Raw genomic sequence first — 21,696 nt, forward strand, 5'->3', positions numbered from 1 at the left:
AGACTCTAAAACCTAAACAGGAACCAGAAGCCAATTGGCTTCTCCTGTAAATCTGAGTCTACTGAGTCATTGGTTAAAAAAGAAACCCGCTTACTTTTCACTGTAGCTTCACTTTTGAGAGCCTGTTCCCAACTACATCTGTAAAGTGGGAAGTGTATCATTACCTATAGCTACCTAAGAACGGCTGCATTGTATATTAATACTAAACTCATCCAAACTATATGAAGAAAAACATGTGGAATTCTCTCAGTTAACAGCTGTGCTTTACCTTTTAAGAGTTATTTACTTGCACTCTTAATTTGTTGAGTTATAAAGAGGTTGTAAAGAGGTTGAGTTGGTAAATACAGTGTATAGCCCTATTTGAGGCAAATAGGCCTATCTGGGCCAAACAAATCCAAGTCCCAGAATCCCCAGCAGTAATCAGCGCAGACTAGGCTCAGCTGCGAAACAAACCTCAGTTCCCTGTCGCACCTTTGTAGAGGGGTAACCGGTAACAGTGGGTAAAAACAGAAAAGAAAAGAGAAAAAAAGAGAAAAAAGAGGTCTTAAAAGAAAGCCACAAAAAAGAAGAGGAAATATCTAAAAAAAAAAAAGATGTCAAGAGAAAGCAAAAGGCTCACAACAGAGAGAAAAGATATCATACAAGAAAGTCACACAAAAGAACAGACAGATATAAGAGTCTTTCCTAAGTTTCTTTAACAAAAACTCTTTCCAAAGTTTCCAAGGTTGGGAGTTCAAATCACACCAGTTGGGCAGTACTTGATAGTTCAATCACTCAATTCCCAACACAACAAACTACCAATAACTACAGACACACAGATATATAAATGAATAATAACAAATGTACTAATAAACAAAGATAACAAAAAAAACACAACTCTGCATTTGAGTCCATCTCCCCCACAACACCATGATGGCAAGCACTACTCAACTCAAGAAAAAAAAAATACTTTAGAAAACAAACGGTCTATCAATCAGAAACCTTTTAAGAACTTTGAAACAAAAAAGGGATCCTCGAGTGCAGTCCCAAAGACCATCAAACATGCTCTGATGAAACTGGCACTCATCAGGAAAGGAAGAGCAAGAGTTGCATCTGTTGTACAGGATAAGTTCATCAGAATTACCAACCTCAGAAACCTCAAGTAAACAGCTCCCCAGGTAAGAGCTAAACGGTTTGTTTAACAGTTTTAAGTTACTACAGGATTCCTTATTTGTTCCTTTATAATCCATATATATCATTTACAACGATTCACACCAACCATCTGTAGTGATAATCAACTGTATGCTACAAATATACTTATTTAAATTAATTAATTAATGAATGGCTAAATCTGTAGTTTAAGCAGCTAATCCACAGATTAATTCATGAGTGAATGGATGTGAGTGACTGGTACATTTGTCTTATTTAAGTTAATGACATTTTATTAATTAATACCAGAGGTTGGCATGTTCTGGGTAACACCTCTGCACTTCATAGACTCTCACACACTACACCAAGAACAGTCCAAGAACAGTTCACTACCTCTGTACTGTAATTAAAATTAATGTAAAGTCACTCTGATTAACCTGGTGAACCACAGGTTGATTATTGTTATTAATCTTAATATATATGACAGTAAAGACTGGGAATTATTAATTTCTATACACTTTTAATACCAGTATATTTAATACTTCTAATATCTTACACCCTGCGAACAGTCTTTTTTTATATAGTGTCTATATTTAATAGCGGCAAAGCTTTTAAGTTTAGCTACACTGATGGACGTGCTGGTCTGGAAGTGAGGTAAGTTCAGGTTTATTTCTGGTGTATTGCTATCTTGGCAGTAAGAAACACAGGTGCGCCACTGACTGATTAAAACCCTGACGATTAAAACAGTCAACAGTCATACGTTCATCACTATCTTGGCTACGCTGGTGTGCCACAAATACACCCGTGCTCCAAATCCAAACACCCAACATCTACAATAAACAGAATACTGAATAAAAAAACAACATTGCTGTTCCTGTAAATGACCATAAATGGTCAACTTCCTCTGTTGAGAAGCGCTGTTAAAAAAGCAATCTGCCAAATTCAGAGCACACCTGGCTTTCAAAGAGAACAACAAGTGATACAATGACTGGTTTATTTCACGTTCAAGAAAATGAGTTAATGCCTAATTAGTTTGTACGTTTTGAGCCGCGCAAGGCAAGGCATACTTTTCCTGTAGTTACGATAGCAAAGACACACATACACACCCTAAATCAAGTTGTACATACAGTACACTGTTGACGGCTCGCTTATAGATAGCTAAAATACAAACCATATACAGAATGTAAGTCCTTAAGCGTATTTGCTAAAGACAATAATGTAAAGAAATAAAAAAAGAATCGATTGATTGATAGATTTTGTAAGCATGCTGTAGATTTCCAAGCTTTCCAAGATAAATTAAACCTGTAGAGGTAACTCTTGCTTTTCCTTTCCTGAGGCTTTCTTTCCTGATGAGTGCCAGTTCCATCATATCATTTTTGATTGATTTGCGACTGCACTTGAGGATGCTTCATTTTTTTTTTCCAGATTGACTGACCTTCATATCTTAAAGTATTTCTATAAGAACCAAGGTGCTTTTCAGAGAACCAGCCTGCATTTCCTCCAGTTTTAGCGAAACCGTTAAAACGTAACGTATCCAAACATCCTGCTTCTGGAACCTGCTTCTGTTAGTGGAAATGCGATGAACCATTCAAAATTAGGTTTGTAAACCAGAACGGTGCTGGTTTTACATTGCTGGAAAAGCGTTAATGTTCTTCCTTTTCCTGGGGCTTTGTTTCCTGATGAGTGCCAGTTCCATCCCAACATTTTTTGGTAACGCTTTCTTTTACAGTACCCTAAGTTCTAGGTATTAACCAGGTAATAGTGAGGTACAAACTCTAAAGTACTAAGTAATTATTTTTGGTAACGAGATGGTAAGTACCAGGAAAGTCTTGCCTAATTACACTGAAATATCTAGGTATTAACCAGGTAATAGTGAGGTACAAACTCGGAAGTACTAAGTCATTATTTTTGGTAACAAGATGGTAAGTACCAGGAAAGTCTTGCCTAATTACACTGAAATATCTAGGTATTAACCAGGTAATAGTGAGGTACAAACTCGGAAGTACTAAGTAATTATTTTGGGTAACGAGATGGTAAGTACCAGGAAAGTCTTGCCTAATTACACTGAAATGTCTAGGTATTAACCAGGTAATAGTGAGGTACAAACTCGGAAGTACTAAGTAATTATTTTGGGTAACAAGATGGTAAGCACCAGGACAGTCTTGCCTAATTACACTGAAATGGAACTAGGTAATAAACAGGTACATGGGTGGTACAAACTCTAAAGTACTAGGTAATTATGTTGGTTAACAAGATGGTAAGAACAAGGCCAGTTCAATTTAATTACACTGAAATGTCTCACAGGTTCTAGGTAATAACCAGGTAAGTGTGAGGTACTAACCCCAGTAACATGATGATAAGTACCAATACAGTCTCCTTACACTGAAATATCTCGCAGGTTCTAGGTAATAACCAGGTAAGTGTGAGGTACTAACCCCAGTAACATGATGATAAGTACCAATACTGTTCATTTTAATCAGTCTCTATTTATTTGATTTAAAAATAAAAGGTCAATACCTGATAACAGAGAAGAAATAGCTTATTTCTCTGAGTTCTTACCATTTAGTTCAACAAATAACCCTCTGTAGAACATCCTTCTGTAAGTACCATATAAAACACTGTGTAACTAACAGAACTTTCTGCTTAATAAAGGAGTAAAAGGACTGTAAAAGAAAGCAGAGCTTATTTTTCTGGTTTTACTCAGTTCTTACCATGTAGTTCAACAAATAACCCTCTGTAGAACATCCTACTGTAAGTACCATATAAAACACTGTGTAACTAACAGAACTTTCTGCTTAATAAAGGAGTAAAAGGACTGTAAAAGAAAGCAGAGCTTATTTCTCTGGTTTTACTCAGTTCTTACCGTGTAGTTCAACAAATAACCCTCTGTAGAACATCCTACTGTAAGTACCATGTAAAAACACTAACTGTTACACTCCCCAGGCGTGGTTTAGGCTATAACAGTTTGCGACCCCGGGTGAGCAGGGCCTAGATCAGCTGAATACAGGATACAGAGAAGACACAGTGAGACAGTGTTTCCAGTGAGTTCTCAGCTTAATCTCTTTATTTAACAACATACACAAACTAAACCACTTTTACTTTGGTCTCTTTTCTCTTTCTTTTGCAGTTTCACATACACATTGCATCTCATCTGCATTTTACATACATTCACAGAGAATCCTTTTTTTTTTTTTACTTTTTTTCAGTTAACAAAACTCTGTATATCACAGTACATATTACCTTTACTTTTTAATCAGCAAACCCTCTTAATACTGTTTCTACACAAAAATATATATATATATATATATATATATATATATATGAATATAAAAATACTACTCTATATTAATACATTTACATATGCATACATATACCAATACTCAAACTTCTGGTAACACTTTCTATGAATCAGGTATCTATAAAGCATTATAAATGCATTCATAAAACTTTATAAACCATTCATAATGCTCTATAACACTTGACATAAGCCTTTCTAACTATACATAAATGTTTATAAACTCAAACATAAAACGTTATAACACCACAGTATAAAGCTTTATACCACTAAGCGTTATAATGCATTATAATATATGTGTATTTGCTGTTCTTAGCATTATTAATGAGACCTGTTTCATAAAGCTTAATAGACGTTGAGTTAATTCACATAATGCTTTATAAAGATCCACAGCGATGCCTTCCCTCTAACTGCTATATGCTATAAAGAAAATTGTTCTGTAAATGCACATAACATCTAATGAACACTTATAAGCACTTTTCACAGACTTTAAGTAAAGTGATGAGTTATTCCACATTAACAAAGGCATATGCCAAATTATAAAGCTTCATAAGCACTTTTTACAGACTTTAAGTAAAGTGATGAGTTATTCCACATTAACAAAGGCATATGACAAATTATAAAGCTTCATAAGCACTTTTTACAGACTTTAAGTAAAGTGATGAGTTCTTCCACATTACCAAAGGTATATAACAAATTATAAAGCTTCATAAATGTTCCTTACAGCACGATAATGATTAATGTCTAAACAGAAAAACACAATTACTAGTTTGTACTTTAAACAGGGTAGCATTTATTAACAATGCATACATTTTACATCAAATCTACTTAATGGATGTATACAAAAAAGATGCGAGTTTACAAACATATAACCCAAAACCATTAATATTTTACATTTTCTGTTTTTATCAGTAATTGATTTAGAGTCAGAAAAGTGTAAATCTGAATTTCAGTACTATTTTTATATTGCAAAAACCATAACGAACGTGGCCAAAATATTAAATTACATGGATGGAAATTAGCTGGACATATTTGCCTCTATTATTAAAAATATCCTTGAACACACTGTCAAACTATGTGCCAATATTAAAACATATTAATACAGATTATGTATTTTTGCATTTAATGACTGCAGATGCTAAGATCCACTATTCTGAATGCTCCTCTGGACTATTTAATTAAGAATGGCTTTTATACATTTTTCTAATGTCATGGAGCAGTCTTCCCAGTATACCCCATTTGTGCTTCTTGGCGAGCCAGTGTTCCCATTCTATAATCTTCAGGTACTGTTTCAGGAGTTTTGTGTTTCGGTTTGCTCTGTGTCGCCACACATCAACCTTGAATTTTTGCCAAGCCCTCTCCAGGTGCTGGGTGTGAGCCCTAGTGAGTGGATGTACAAAATGTCTCTTGTGGCAAACAGTATGGTGGTCATATCCAAGATCTGAAAGACCTCTGTACGCTCGCCACTCATCAGTAATGATACTGGTGCCTCTTCTCACATAGTGTCTCACAACAGGTAGCATCTGTGCACTCGACCTCTTGGAGACGATTTTCAGTATGGGCTTCCGGGTGGTAACGCCCACTTCAAGAATTCCTAGTACCCACTTTTTGCTCCGTCGCCAGGTAGAACCTACACGTCCACGATTGTACTGTAAAAACATTTAAGAAAATAAAGAAAGTTATGGACTTCAATTAAACGCTTTGCATTACACAATACATTATTTTAACATATACATGGTCAATAGTTTTTTATGTGCACCTACATTTTTAATTACTGAACATTAGAGGGTGGTTCATTTTATCATACATATGAAATCTCTTTAAAATATGCAACATTGACCAGCTAGAATGGCAGGAAAAATATATATTGTTTATTTATATACATTTTGAAGAATGAATTTCATAATAACATATGCTCTAATATAATAAAAGTAACATAGGTTCTTACATACAGTGAGGAAAATAATTTGATACACTGCAGCTTTTGCAAGTTTTCCCACCTACAAAGAATGTAGAGATCTGTATTTTTTATCATAGGTACACTTCAACAGTGAGAGAAAAAATAAAAAAAAATGTAAAAATCCAGAAAATCACATTGTATGATTTTTAGATAATTAATTTGCATTTTATTGCAACAAAAAAAATAATTTTATCATCTACCAACCAGCAAGAATTCTGGCAATTACAGAGGTCAAGTTTAGACTTCACGCTGTAGAAGGGATTTTGGTTCACTCCTCAATACAGATCTTCTCCAAATCTTTCAGGTTTCAGGGCTGTTGCTGGGTAACATTGAGTTTCACCTGCCGAAGATTTTCTATTGGGTTCAGGTCTAGGTAGGACACTCCAGGACCTTCAAACACAGCCAGAAAAAGTCAGAATAGGAGAAACTTAGTAAAGAAAAGGGTGCAGGTCTGTTAAAGACAGAATTCTTGCTGGTTGGTAGATGATCAAATACTTATTTTATGCAATAAAATGCAAATTAATTATTTAAAAATCATACAATGTGAAATTTCTCTGGTTTTCTACAATAAAAAATGACATATCTCTCCATTCTTTGTAGGTGGGAAAACTTGCAAAATCGTTTGTGTATCAAATACTTATCTTCCATACAGTAGGTGGCTTATTGTGTTATCAATAAATCACAGTTATCATCAATGCCATTCTGGTGTTAAACTATAACTATAAAAAGTATTCATTACTACATGTACTAAGGGCCTTCCCATTGTCACATAACCACATAACTGTAGCTAATAGTTTTAATGTTTGCTGGCGCATAAAATAGTTTACCTGATGCAAAATGTAAGAATCTAAAAACTCTAAAAATTAATGTTTAAAATGAAACAAATTATTTGCAAGAATGCATTCTTATATATATATATATATATATATATATATATATATATATATATATATATATATATATATATATATAAGAATGCATATAATATATAAAATAATATATATATATTAGGGGTGTCACGATCTCAAAATTTTATTGAATCGATCGAAATGAGGTCATGGTCTCGAGCATCGAAGTCAAAAAGACGATCGACGATCCCTCCCTCTAAGCTACGCAAATGACGCAGCGCGCTACGCAAATGGCGCAGCACCAACACAGTGCATCCTGTTCATTTAAATAGAGAGAGACGCTGCATGAGCGCAGCCACGCCCTTCGTTCAGCTGTGTGAGAAAGGCAGAGAACAGCTGCCTTTCAACCACGGAGGAGAAACTAAAAACGGATTTATAGAACTATAGATCACAGTGAGGTTGATTAAAAATCTTAAACTTATGATTGACTACACCTGTTGCTTCATTTGAATAAAAAAAACATCTTTCTCTCAGATAAAGTTAATAATATATCTTTCTTAAAGACTTGTCATTCTCAGTCTTATTTTTCATGTTTAATTGTTATAGTAGGATAGAGTTCAGTTTGTTAAGGCTTTAATTGTTCTGTTATTTTGTACATGACCGTTCCTTTTTTTTTATTATTTTATGTTGCTGTTTTAATAGTGCACACTGTTGCTACCAAAAAAAGCCACTAGATGGCATTACATATATATCTTAATAAATAGTATATTATTTAAATTTAATGAGGCATATGCCTCTCTGCTGTAAAAAAAAATTAAATCGAGAATCGAATCGAATCGTGACCCTCAAATCGGAAATAAAATGGAATCAAGGATTTCGAGAATCGTGACACCCCTAATATATATATATATATATATATATATATATATATATATACATATGTATATATATACATATGTATATATGTATATATATACATATGTATATATATATATATAAATATATATATATATATATATATATATATATATATATATATATATATATATATATATATATATATATATATATATAAAATGTGCATATCAAGCACATCTGGGATTTTTAAGGAACTTTGGCAGCACCTGTCATTTTTTAGGTGAAAATGTACCTAAAAAACTGAAAGGGGTTCTTGAGTTACAAGTGGCTCTGAATTGTATTGGGTTACAAACCAGTTTAGGTACTACGTAACTTACGAAGCAAATGTTTTAGTGAAATGCTTGTACTTGAAGATTCATCTTTATTTTGATGTTCCAAAGTTTTGGGAAAAACACCCCAGGTTAGTCAAACATCTGCACCTTTCTTTTGTGTGAGAATTTACTCTCATCTATCATCACAAAGTGGTGTGGGCCCCCAACACGCATCCCTCCACGCTGTCGAAGTTTTGTCATCGCTGAAATGCAGACCTTGAGCACAGACAAATTACAGGTAAGATTTTCTTATAAAAATATAATTATTATTATTATTATTACATTATTATGTCATGTACTTTGCTTGGTGAAGTGTTTAAATTAGGGTTAACAACTATTTAGGATAATGAAAATGTTCTTACTTTTCTCAAAGCTGATGTCATTTTGGTCAGAGTTCTGCTACTGCCAGCTATCCCATCCTCAATAAGGTCCATCTGTCTCTGTCTCAGGCCCTGAGAAAATCTTAGGATTGGATATTGTGAATATTGTCTGTAGCCATATTGTTACTATAGCTACTGTTAAAAAACATTAATAGTAAAATAATGTCTTGGTGGCATTTAGTTTACTGTAAAGTTTATATATTTTTCACAAACAATACATAATTGCTTACCTATAGATGAACTCTAAGTGTTGTCGCAGAGATAAACGGGAGCGAAAAAACATAGACCCCTTCCGGACAGAAGCCGTAATGTCTGTATGGTGATGTGCATTCCTTGTGCAACACCTGGCAAAATAATTAGGAGTTTACATTAAATACATCTATATTTGATTCGTTAACATACTGCAACAAATGTATATTTTTTACTATTAAGTAAATAGTAATCAAAATCTCACCACTGATATCCATCTCCTTGGAACCGTTTGTGTAACTTCATTTTTTTCTTGCATGAGTTGCATTTCATTGCTCTGGGCAGAATTATTTTTTTCTGCATCCATCGCACAATCTTACATCTGTTTCGAAGATTATCCCTGCCTCTTAATAATCCAAGAATTTCTCTTTGAATTAATGTCATTTTACCCTGCGTACTATTACCACAGCCTCAGTTTGCTTCTGTCCAGAAACGCGTCCCGCGTTTAGCTTGAAAGGAGGAGCTGTAGTCATGTGATGCAGCAAAGAACTGTAAGCAGAGAATCTCTAGAGAGGAGAATACCCACTTGAGAATTTCTTCTCCTCTAATATCTTCTAATTTTCTCAACACAAAACCATATCAGATGTTTTAGTATTGCGGGCATACATTTTTAAAGCTTTTAAACGTTTTAAACATGCTCTAGCTGTAACTCCAGCATCAGCTCACCCACATCATCATACAAAAGCAGTAATGTTAGCGCCTTTACTAACTAAAACCTGTAAATTCTGTACAAAAACTGAAATATATGTTATTTTTTTGCTATTTTATCAAAATATATCATTCTACTTTCCAAAATCCAAGAAATGTCACGAAATTTGAGTTTGTATCCGTTTAACTCCATTCACTTGTATTAATTTTGGACTCCCTCGCGGGCTCCCTCTAGTGGTGGCGGGGATAGGAAGTGATAAACCAACTTTGTTATAGGACCTCATTTCAAGCACTGAGAGTAAAACGGACATTTTCAGACTGCTGCTACAGAAGCAAATCAGCCATACAGCCGTCTTTCTTAAGGTGCGATTCAAAATCTGTAAACTTAAAAATCTTAATTGTAGGTCAGTCAACATAAGCAGCTATAATGTGGTAAACTAGCTAGGTATCTTGCTAATTTACCCAATGTGCTGCTAGTCAACTAATTTAGCAGCATACAGTTACCTGCTGGCTAGCTATTAGCTAAACTCGTTTTTTTCTACAAATAATATAGTTAACGTTATATATGTAATATAGCTGTAGTAAAAGTTAATGTTTTAGACTGTTTTATTGTTGTGTTTGTTAAAATGACCTAATTAATGAGCTAACATTAACTAGCCATGACAACTCCAGACTGCAGTGACTCCTAACTATACAGATTAGCTATAAGTAATTTTGGTCAGATTATCAATAGAAACTAATATAGGACATTCAACTGTATGTAACAGAAAGCAACAAAATGTATATATATATATATATATATATATATATATATATATATATATATATATATATATAAATATATATATATATATATATATATATATATATATATATATATATATATATACATTTTGTTGCTTTCTGTTACATACAGTTGAATGTCCTATATTAGTTTCTATTGATAATCTGACCAAAATTACTTACTTACTAATCTGTTTATATATATAAATGTGAAACCTTTAATAGCAAGGTTAGTTGTTAATAAGTTATTATTTTTCATAGATGGACACGCGTGGACGGAAGAAGGCCGTTTCAAATGAAACATCTGAGGCAAATGTTCTACCACCACAGCAGAGTAAAGCAGGCAAGTATTCAGGTTTAACATGTGCTTGTTATAAGTTTACTCAAAAAAAAAATATTTCTTGTTGGGTAGTACACTATCTGATTTTATATATGTGTAGAATTCAATGTTTCTAAATTCTACCTGATGAGCCACATAACTGAATAGTTTCAGCTATTTCAAAAAATAAAGATGTCAAAAGTATCCACAATTATTACTCAAGTAGAAGTATAGATACTAGGGTGTAAAAAAAAAGTTGAAGTATCAAGTTTATTCTAGTAAAAGTGTAAAAGCACAAGTAATGTAAGAAGAAAAAAAACAATTAAGGACAAAAGCTTAGGCCATACCACAGGGTCCTACAGTACACTAGCCCACTTCCCCCAAAAACATTTTTCTAAAATCCAAAATGACTATTATGTTCAAATATAAATATATATTATATATATATATATATAAAAATTATATATATATATATAGTGGATAGTGGATCATTTTCAGCCTGCAATACAAAATGTGCTTGTCCCACAAGACCCATTAAAATGTGCTCAATGTGATCCATGGCTATTACCCCACCTTGACAAAATCTGTGGTATGCTAGTTTATGTAATATGACTATTTTGAACTTCTGTGTGATATCATTACTCTGAATGTTTTTACAACCCCAATTCCAGTGAAGTTGGGACGTTGTATAGAACATAAATAAAAATAGAATACAATGATTTACAAATCCTTTTCAACCCATATTTAATTGAATACACTACAAAGACAAGATATTTCAAAGTAATAAACTATTATTAAACTATTGTTTTTTGCAAATATTCACTCACTTTAAATTTGATGTCTGCAACACACTGCAAAAAAAGTTTAGTCTAGTACCGACAATCCTTTACTATAAATCCTTGCTGTTGTAACACGTGCAGAATGTGTCTCGACATTGTCCTGCTGAAATAAGTAGGGACATTTCTGAAAAAGACGTTGCTTGGATGGCAGCATATGTTGCTCCTAAACCTGGATGTACCTTCAGCTTGGTGCCTTTACTGATGTGCAAGTTATCTATTTCATGGGCACCAACACAATAACACACCCCCTTACCATCAGAGATGCTGGGTTTGAACTTTGCGCTGAGAACAATCCGGGCATTCCTTTTCCTCTTCAGCCTGAAGGACACGGACGTCCCTGATTTCCAAACACAATTTGAAAAATGGACTTGTCAGAACCTCCCCCTTCCTTGCTTATGATCCCTTATGTCCGTTTATATCCAATCATGATACCTGTTTCCAATTAACCTAAAATGCAAACGCAGTCTTGAACGAACAAACCCTTGACTCTACTCTTTGACATGTACAGCATGTCAAAATGATGTACAGATGTGATACATAAATGTATAAATATAATTATTTAACAATATTTAAAAATGAAATTCTGTTGGTCATCTATTTCAGTATCGCCAACCGTCTTGCAAGACTTGCAGATCATGAAGATGCATCTTGAAACTGAAAAAGAAAAAAATAAATGTCTTCAGGAAACAATAAAACATCTTCAATCTGACAAGGAATTCCTTAAGGAGCAGCTTTCACGAATGACAGGTAGACCATCGTCAAGCCCTTCAGTGTCCAGTGTTTCAGGATCATCTACAGCCACTCCCAAAGTAAAAGGTAATTATCTAAACATAACCATACAAAATCCCTACCTTTTTCCAACATGTGTATAGGCTATAATGTACATGCATATTGACTGACAGCAATTAACCTTTGTTTCACTGAAACATTTCCATTGTGCTAGTTATAGTTTGGGATCCTGAGATAATTTCACTAATTTTACAGTAAAATCACTACATTTGTTTTTACTTGTTGCAGTTAGTATTTGAAATATTATAGTATTGTGACTGTAACAGTTGCTGTCATTACTACATGTTCTGTTTTTGACAAAACTGAAAACTACAACATGCTAATTTTTACAAAAAAATCCACATTGTCACTTATACTTTGGTGTTTAATTATGTCAGCAATTCTTTATATTAAAGCTTACAAACTTACTCTATCCACCAACTAATTTTATTACTTTATGATGAACAGTTATATATTTTTCTTTATTCTTTACATGAAATACACTTCTTGAACTACACATGAAATGTGCATTTTTACTAATCAGGGGTAAAGAGTTAGCAAAAACTTTTTGGTGCTTTATGCATGGCTTGTGCAGATAATGCTGTAGAATTTTTATTACTTAATAGAGCAGTCTATGTTCGAAAATAACAAAAAAAAAATAAGTACAATGTAATTTTTAGTTTAAAAAAAACATGATTTGTACCTGTAATGACACACACTATATCAACACCTGAAGAATCACAATGTACAGATACAAGCTTTGATGCTAAATGCAGCACAGAAGTAACTGATTATGGGTCAATGTACAGTTACCTACACAGATCTGGCACTATATGTTGGTTTCACTTGGAGTTCTTGCAAAAGCAGCAAACTTAAATCTATTAAATTCAAAGAAGCACTTGTAAACTTGACCTATTTGGAATACTTAAATGTGATTTATTCTACTCAGGAAAGAAGGCTATTGGAACAGAGGAAGAGTCAAGTGGTGAGATAGCAGGTAAGTTAAAACTATTATTTACTTCATAAAAACGGTCAAGGGACAATATTTTACATAATTTATTCTTTATTATCCTCCCTTCACTCTGTTCTTACCACAGGGCAGGTATTATTTGAATGTTGGGTTATTCTTAGCAATGCAGTGACAACATCAATTATGTTGTCAATTGTGTGACAATATATGCTTTTGCATCAAATCTGCACTGTACCCCACGCATTTCCTATGCGTACCTTATGCCGTAGCCTGGTGCACAGCATGTTTCGATGGTTGAGAACTGGGCCTACATGTCCTTTAGTGGAAATACGGTCGTCTGGTCCAGATAGCTGGGTTGCAATGTATGGGGCATGGGAAAGCTTGAAGTACATATAGTGGCTTAATAAGTAGGTTTGTAGGTTTTGTAGGTTTGTGGTATTATTATGAAATATTATTCATTACCTTGATATTAAATAATATCCTTATACGTTCATCATTCATATTCCATTTCGTTATAATTATCATACTGGGTTTATGTACTTGCTATTTTATTATTACAGTGGTCTTACATTTGTGTCTGAGTGGTTTTAAAAAAGTCTTAAAGGGGTGGTTTCCCGGACAGGGATTAAGCCTAGTCGTGGACTATATTTGTCTTGCAATGGGAAATCTCCATTCAAAATTTTGTTTAGTCCTAGACAAGGCTTAATCCCTGTCTGCAAAACCGATCCAAAAAGTCCCCACACATGCAGATACCCTGGATTGATCTGTTTAGCCTTATGGTTCTGCTTACACATTCCCTCCGTTGCAGTGAAACAGCAGAGTGACAGAGACACACAAAATGCACATGTATAGAGGCGCACAACAGCATAGTGCATTTTCAGAGGATGCGCCATGCATGGGAAAAAAAGTATTTAGTCAGCCACTGATTGTGCAAGTTCTTCTACTTAGAAAGATGTGAGAGGTCTGTAATTATCATCATAGGTTCACTTCAACTATTAGAGACAAATTGAGAAAAAAATCCAGGAAATCACATTGTAGGATTTTTAAAAAATTTGTTTGTAAATGATGGTCGACAATAAGTATTTCGTCAATAACAAAAGTTCAACGCAATCCTTTTAACATAACATTTGTTGGCAATGACAGAGGCCAAATGTTTTCTTTTAAGTCCTCACCAGGTTTGCACACACCAGGTTTGTAGCTGGTATTTTGACCCATTCCTCCATGCAGATCTTCTCTAGAGCAGTGATGTTTTGGGGCAACATGGACTTTCAACTCCCTCCACAAATTTTCTATGGGGTTGAGGTCTGGAGACTGGCTAGGCTTGACATGCTTTTTACCGAACCACAGTGGTGTGTTTGGGGTCATTGTAATGCTAAAAGACCCAGACACGTTCCATCTTCAGTGCTCTCACTGATGGAAGGAGGTTTTGGCTTAAAATCTCACAATACATGGCCCTGATATAACTTCCCTAAACCCGGATCACTCGTCCTGCCCCTTTTGCAGAAAAACAGCCCCAAAACCTGATGTTTCCACCCCCATGCTTCACAGTAGGTATGGTGCAACTCTGCATTCTTCTTCCTCCAAAAACAACAAGTTTTATTTTGGTTTCATCTGACCACATGATATTCTCCCAATCATCTTCTGGATCATTCCTATGCTCTCTGGCAAACTTCAGACAGGCCTGGACTTAAGCAGGGGAACACACCTGGCACTGCAGGGTTCGAGTCTCTCTCGGCATAGTGTGTTACGGATGGTAGCCTTTGTTAATTTGGTCCCAGCTCTCTTGAGGTCATTCGTCACGTCCCTCTGTGTAGTTCTGGGATTTTTGCTCACCGTTCTTGTGATCTTTTTGACCCCATGGGATGAGATCTTGCATGGGGCCCCAGATCCAGGGAGATTATCACTGGTCTTGTAGGCCTCTATTTTCTTACAGTTGCTCTCACAGTGGATTTATTTACACCTACCTGCTGCCTATTGTAGATTGACTCTTCCCAGCCTGCCCAGCCTGATGCAGGTCTTCAGTTTTCTTCCTAGTGTCCTTCGACAGCTCTTTGGTCTCGGCCATGGTTGAATTTGGAGTCTGACTGTTCAAGGTCAAACAGGTGCCATTAATACAGATAACGAGTGGAGGAAAGAAGAATTTACAGGTCTGTGAGAGAAATCTTGCTTGTTTGTGGGTGACCAAATATTTATTTTCCACCATAATTTACAAATACTTAAAAAATCCTACAATGTGATTTTCTGGGGTTTTTTTTCTCATTTTGTCTCTCATAGTTGAAGTGTACCTATGATGAAAACTACAGACCTCTCTTGACTTTCTCAGTAGGAGCACAATCAGTGGCTGACTAAATACTTTTTTTGCCCCACTGTACAATTCAGCCTTTAGTGTGTGTTGTGCTGGTGCAAGTAAATCAGACACAACAGTACTGTGTTGTATATGCTCAGTGGAGCTGAAAAATAGACAAGGAGTGATCATTGGCACTTGATTGTGTAAATGTACAATATAATAGTGATAGCAATAAAGGGTATTTTTCTGTGAATAATTATTTAGATCTCAAGAATGAAACAAGACAGACATTATGGCATGTATTGTAAAATTAATTTGTTATTTTCTGTCAAAAACAGTTTCAGAATTACTTAAAATGAATGTGGAATATCAAATAGGACAACCATTAAATATAAATTTTTTGTCATGCCAAGTTCTCTCCACAGAATCATCAACTATCGATGAATCATCTGATGAGGAGATGAAGCCTTTTTCGAAGGGGAAGAAACCAAGATCAGCAAAGCAAGATGACCTGAGTCGCACTCGAGGTAACAACTAGTATTGATTTTAGTTTTATTTTGCAGACGTTCTCTGGTTTATGTGTATATTCAGATATTCAGTTTTTTCTTCCATAGCGAAAACTGTTCGTGGAGTAATCCTGCGTTACAAGCGTGCCCTACAAGCCTTTAACCAGGGTGGGTCGATGAAGAAGGCTTTCCAAAAAGTGGGAGTGGACCGCAACACCATATCCAGGTCATCACCGATTGCTGAGCTTGCTCTAGCGGCACCTGGTGTCTTTCAGGCTCTCCCCCCCTGGAATGCCCAAGTGGAGAAGTTGTCAACATTTGTGGACAGGTGTCGAGAGGCAACGACTGATGAAATCAAGGAAAAAATCATGCAAATGAAATCATGTGGAGAACTGTTACCCATGAGCAACTGAGGCATAGTTCAGGATTTAATTTGTTCAGTTAATTAAGTTAAGAAGTATGGGTAACACTTTATAATAACTTTCATTAATAAGCTTTTAACTAATGATAAGTAAATGTGAACAAAGCATTAGTTAATCAGAATTTGAATATCAACAAATGTTTACACATGGCACTTAGTTTTCAGCATGGATATTCATATTTAGAAATGTTAACAAATCATCAGAATTTGAACATTAATAAATCACCTGACAAACCTGACAAATGTTTATCAATTAAAGTTCATGTTTCCAAAGTGTTCATTAATATTTACAAATATGTTAGCCACTTTTTAGTTCCGTAAAATGTGAAAAACAATAGTTATTAATCATTAGTTAATGGTATATTAATTAAAGTTATTATAAAGTGTTGCCTAAATATGTTCTTTTTGAAGGACATATTTTTTCAGCTTCTCCTGAATTCTTGAAAATGTTTTTTCAGGCATAGTTCAGTAGTAAAAATGTTCAGATAAAAATAAGTGTGTTCTTTTTGAAGGAGCAGATTTTTTATATCCTTGTGAGTTCTAGAATATGTTTTGTCATTAATACTTACGCATTGAAAATGTTCAGATAATAAGTGATTTCTTTTTGAAGGAGCAGGTTTTTTTAGATTCTCTTAAAAACAGAAAATGTAAAATATTAATGGTTTTGGGTTATATGTTTGTAAACTCGCATCTTTTTTGTATACATCCATTAAGTAGATTTGATGTAAAATGTATGCATTGTTAATAAATGCTACCCTTGTTTAAAGTACAAACTAGTAATTGTGTTTTTCTGTTTAGACATTAATCATTGTCGTGCTGTAAGGAACATTTATGAAGCTTTATAATTTGTTATATGCCTTTGGTAATGTGGAATAACTCATCACTTTACTTAAAGTCTGTGAAAAGCACTTATGAAGCTTTATAATGTGTTATATGCCTTTGGTAATGTGGAATAACTCATCACTTTACTTAAAGTCTGTAAAAAGCGCTTATGAAGCTTTATAATTTGTCATATGCCTTTGTTAATGTGGAATAACTCATCACTTTACTTAAAGTCTGTGAAAAGCGCTTATAAGTGTTCATTAGATGTTATGTGCATTTACAGAACAATTTTCTTTATAGCATATAGCAGTTAGAGGGAAGGCATCGCTGTGGATCTTTATAAAGCATTATGTGAATTAACTCAACGTCTATTAAGCTTTATGAAACAGGTCTCATTAATAATGCTAAGAACAGCAAATACACATATATTATAATGCATTATAACGCTTAGTGGTATAAAGCTTTATACTGTGGTGTTATAACGTTTTATGTTTGAGTTTATAAACATTTATGTATAGTTAGAAAGGCTTATGTCAAGTGTTATAGAGCATTATGAATGGTTTATAAAGTTTTATGAATGCATTTATAATGCTTTATAGATACCTGATTCATAGAAAGTGTTACCAAACTTCTTTCATATTAACACACTACATTACCAAAAACACCTTTAACTTTTACTGAGCACACTAACTACATCTTAGTGCTTTTAAATCTCATTTTAAGCAGAGTTTCTAATATTTGTATCTGCATAGAGTGTACAGAATTGACCAAAGTATAAAACTTGAACAAAAAATAAAAACATGATTACTTAGAGAAACCTTAAACTGTAGCTTATCTAGCTGTAATAACTCATTATTGTGGTTGGCAGAGGCTCTATATTTACTTTAACAAGGCCAAACTGGCTCTTAAAAAGAGAATAAAATTGACTTGACTTTTAATAAACATGTATTTAACTAACAGCGACTGCTAATGCTAGCCTAAATGTATAGAGAAACAATAGGAATGAAGGCGCGAAATTAGCCCGAGCTACTTTGAGAAACAGCGACACACGGGCACAATTACCGAGCGAAAATAGCTAAAACTAGAGCGCGAACACACGAGAGATAATTACAGGCTTAAACACGGTTATAGAGCGAAGTTAGCGACCGAAAGAGCGAGAGGAATAACAGCGGGGAGCCGGTAAGGAGCGCGGTTAGCGGGGGCAGTGGCTAATGCTAGTGGCAGAGGCAAGAGCGCCGGCCAGGCGCGCGGCTAGCGGGCCGCGGGAGTGAATGCTCCCCGATGCTGAGCGTCCACCAACACACAAGACCATAGCGGCTCATATTACACAGCAAAACCTTTTAACGAACATATACACTCAAATATCCCTCTTATAGTGCTTTGGAAACATTTATACTTGCACAGTTCCACATATTTCCCCACCTGGATACAGAGAAGACACGGTGTTCCCAGTGTGAGTTCTCAGCTGAATCTGAGACCCATCTCCTGTTGCTCACCTAAGCCACAGCCTAGCGCCCGCCCCCTGGCACTGCTCCCCCTACAGGACTGGATGTTTCACGTTTCACATACAAAAACCCATTCAGAAACCCAAAAGAATATATATTACATGGTACTTACAGAAAGTTGTGTCACATTTAAGTAGTTATTATTTTATATATAATAACTACTTAAATGTGACACAACTTTCTGTAAGTACCATATAAAACACTGTGTAACTAACAGAACTTTCTGCTTAATAAAGGAGTAAAAGGACTGTAAAAGAGAGCAGAGCTTATTTCTCTGGTTTTACTCAGTTCTTACCATGTAGTTCAACAAATAAGCACTTCAAAAAGAACAACATACAACTTAAAAACAAAACAGAACTGTTTACTGTTTATTATTTATCTCTTTTTTGACACAACCAAGCATGCATTACTGAACTTATATATATACAATGAAAGCTGAGGACAGCTTTTATTGGGGTAAGCAGCTTGCGGGCAGGAGCTTGCCTTCGCCCCCTTGACCCTTCCAAGCCACTTCAAATTTTGTATTTCTCTGATCTTACTATGTATAGGTACATGTTTGAGTAAAATGAACACTGTTATTTTATTCTATAAACTACTGACAACATTTCTCCCAAATACTAAATAAAAATATTGTAATTTAGAGCAGAAAATGAGAAATGGTCAAAATAATGAAAAAGATGCTTTAGTGCTTTCAGATCTCAAATAATGCAAACAAAAGCAGTTAATATTAATTTAGAAACAACTATAATAATGTTTTAAGATTTCAGAAATCAATATTTGGTAGTTTTAATAACCCTGATTTTTAAGCAGTTTTAATTTATATATATAAGTTAAATATATATATATATATATATATATATATATATATATATATATATATATATATATATTTAACATGTAAGACCTTATTCTACAAATTATGTTTAAAAAGGGGGTAAATACACATATTCAACACTTTATTCTTATGGTATACTTTTTCACCCTTAAACCTTGTAACATGCTCTAATGTCTTTAAACATATGGCCAAGTATTCCATTCCTGTGCTGTCTTCCTAGTGAAGAATTCCACTCTATAAACCTTAAATTCATTTTTAGGGATTTCTCAGTCAAATAAATAGAGACTGATTAAAATGAACAGTATTGGTACTTATCATCATGTTACTGGGGTTAGTACCTCACACTTACCTGGTTATTACCTAGAACCTGCGAGATATTTCAGGGTAAGGAGACTGTATTGGTACTTATCATCATGTTACTGGGGTTAGTACCTCACACTTACCTGGTTATTACCTAGAACCTGTGAGATATTTCAGTGTAATTAAATTGAACTGTCTGGTTCTTACCATCTTGTTAACCAACATAATTACCTAGTACTTTGGACTTTGTACCACCCATGCACCTGTTTATTACCTAGTTCCATTTCAGTGTAATTAGGCAAGACTTTTCTGGTACTTACCATCTTGTTACCCAAAATAATTACTTAGTACTTCCGAGTTTGTACCTCACTATTACCTGGTTAATACCTAGAACTTAGGGTACTGTAAAAGAAAGCGTTACCCATTTTTTTTTATTTCACTTCTTAAAGTGTTTTTTGTTCTTTACTTAGTTGAGTACTTGTTGCCATAGTATGGATTAAGAAGTCAAACACATTAAGAGGACAAGAAATTCAAGTAAATTACACATAATTACACCTAATCATCATATAGGTGCTACTTTGTTTAGAATCTAAAATGTAAAAAATAATGGAAAAACCATTGAAATTAAGGTGTGTCCAAACTTTTACTGGAACTGTATCTTGTTAAATAGTGCGCATAAATATGATGCATTTGATTTAATAGATTAAGAGTGTTGCCAATAAAAAGGATACAGAACATTCAAGGCTCTATATTTGATTTTATTGGTTTTACCACCAGTAAAAAATAAACTCTAGCTAAAAATGAGAAACATGAGACGCGAGAAGAGTTTCTCTTCCTGTTTGTTTTTGCCGATTCCGGTTTGCTTTGCGTTTAAGTGCGAAAATTAACTCTCCGAACGGACGGACGGACGGACAGACAGATGGACGGGCAGACGGGGGGATTAGCCGGGCGCCGTTTCGATGCAGGGCCCCTAATAACGGTTTCGGGGAAACGGTGCAACGGGAGCGGCGCACATCCTTTCCTAAATCATTTCTGTGTATTGGAACTACCAGATGTCGATTGACTCTGAAACCTTTGAGTAGGCTATTTGTTGTAGCGGCTGCAGTAGAGTGGGTGCGCGCGAGAGAGAGAGCGAGAGCGAGCGGGCGAGACTCACTCAGGCATGAGAAGGCATACGATGGCTGGATTACTTCTGACATTTCGAGGCTATTGTTTTTCACAGCTCATAAGGCTGCCGAATCAAGGGAGGCCTACTTTCCACACCTGTAGCCTTAAACAAATGTACAGTTATTATTCTTTGTGTACTGCGGTTTGCGTGTGTGTGTGTGTGATTGTGTGTGTGTAACAGAGTGTGTGTAAGAGACCGAGTGTGAGCATGCATCCTATACTCTTTGACCTCTTCGATACGATACCATATAATGATGCATTCGTTGGCCTATAGAGTGACCTATAGAGTTATGAGACAACCAGGGCTGTTTCAAGCCAACACACCTATGTTCCCTACCGTATACACCCCTCGCATGGCACATCACAATGCTCTTTGCTATCTTGCACCCCATCAACAGTCTAGTTTTACGCCTTTTGCCACGCTGGTAACCCTTTGT

The 21,696-nt window shown here is 34.9% G+C and overlaps 2 protein-coding genes across 5 annotated transcripts; one reads left to right on the forward strand and one right to left on the reverse strand.

Moving 5' to 3' along the window:
• Positions 1 to 4,524: 4,524 nt before the first annotated feature.
• On the reverse strand, positions 4,525 to 9,953 carry LOC111188709 (uncharacterized). 2 transcript variants are annotated; one of them, XM_049470125.1, is made up of 5 exons: positions 9,295 to 9,947; positions 9,071 to 9,184; positions 8,823 to 8,922; positions 8,569 to 8,676; positions 4,525 to 6,072 (listed from the first exon to the last, which is right to left on the reverse strand). In XM_049470125.1, the coding sequence occupies exons 1-5, from the start codon at positions 9,471 to 9,473 to the stop codon at positions 5,602 to 5,604; spliced, it is 972 nt and encodes a 323-aa protein (XP_049326082.1). In that variant the 5' UTR covers positions 9,474 to 9,947; the 3' UTR covers positions 4,525 to 5,601. The 2 variants fall into 2 exon arrangements, with proteins under 2 accessions (XP_049326082.1, XP_049326083.1); XM_049470126.1 differs by lacking the exon at positions 4,525 to 6,072 and adding an exon at positions 6,734 to 6,773 and having other exon boundaries at positions 9,295 to 9,953.
• On the forward strand, positions 8,619 to 17,406 carry LOC111188708 (coiled-coil domain-containing protein 106). 3 transcript variants are annotated; one of them, XM_022662456.2, is made up of 6 exons: positions 8,619 to 8,698; positions 10,782 to 10,863; positions 12,282 to 12,494; positions 13,396 to 13,443; positions 16,117 to 16,230; positions 16,318 to 17,406. In XM_022662456.2, the coding sequence occupies exons 1-6, from the start codon at positions 8,669 to 8,671 to the stop codon at positions 16,620 to 16,622; spliced, it is 792 nt and encodes a 263-aa protein (XP_022518177.1). In that variant the 5' UTR covers positions 8,619 to 8,668; the 3' UTR covers positions 16,623 to 17,406. The 3 variants fall into 3 exon arrangements, with proteins under 3 accessions (XP_022518177.1, XP_022518178.1, XP_049326084.1); XM_022662457.2 differs by having other exon boundaries at positions 16,129 to 16,230; XM_049470127.1 differs by lacking the exon at positions 8,619 to 8,698 and adding an exon at positions 10,000 to 10,100.
• Positions 17,407 to 21,696: the final 4,290 nt, after the last annotated feature.

Source organism: Astyanax mexicanus, chromosome 21 (assembly GCF_023375975.1).
Source record: "Astyanax mexicanus isolate ESR-SI-001 chromosome 21, AstMex3_surface, whole genome shotgun sequence".
Classification (NCBI taxonomy): domain Eukaryota; kingdom Metazoa; phylum Chordata; class Actinopteri; order Characiformes; family Acestrorhamphidae; genus Astyanax; species Astyanax mexicanus.

Bases quoted from the DNA above. Each gene is read 5' to 3' on its own strand.
- LOC111188708 (XM_022662456.2), top strand. From the start codon at position 8,669: ATGCAGACCTTGAGCACAGACAAATTACAG. The intron at 12,495-13,395 runs GTAATTATCTAA...TATTCTACTCAG, and splicing joins AGCCACTCCCAAAGTAAAAG to GAAAGAAGGCTATTGGAACA. The intron at 16,231-16,317 runs GTAACAACTAGT...TTTCTTCCATAG, and splicing joins TGACCTGAGTCGCACTCGAG to CGAAAACTGTTCGTGGAGTA.
- LOC111188709 (XM_049470125.1), bottom strand. From the start codon at position 9,473: ATGACATTAATTCAAAGAGAAATTCTTGGATTATTAAGAGGCAGGGAT. The intron at 9,185-9,294 runs GTGAGATTTTGA...TTATTTTGCCAG, and splicing joins CAAGGAGATGGATATCAGTG to GTGTTGCACAAGGAATGCAC. The intron at 6,073-8,568 runs GTGCAGATGTTT...ATGTTTTTACAG, and splicing joins AATTCTCACACAAAAGAAAG to TACAATCGTGGACGTGTAGG.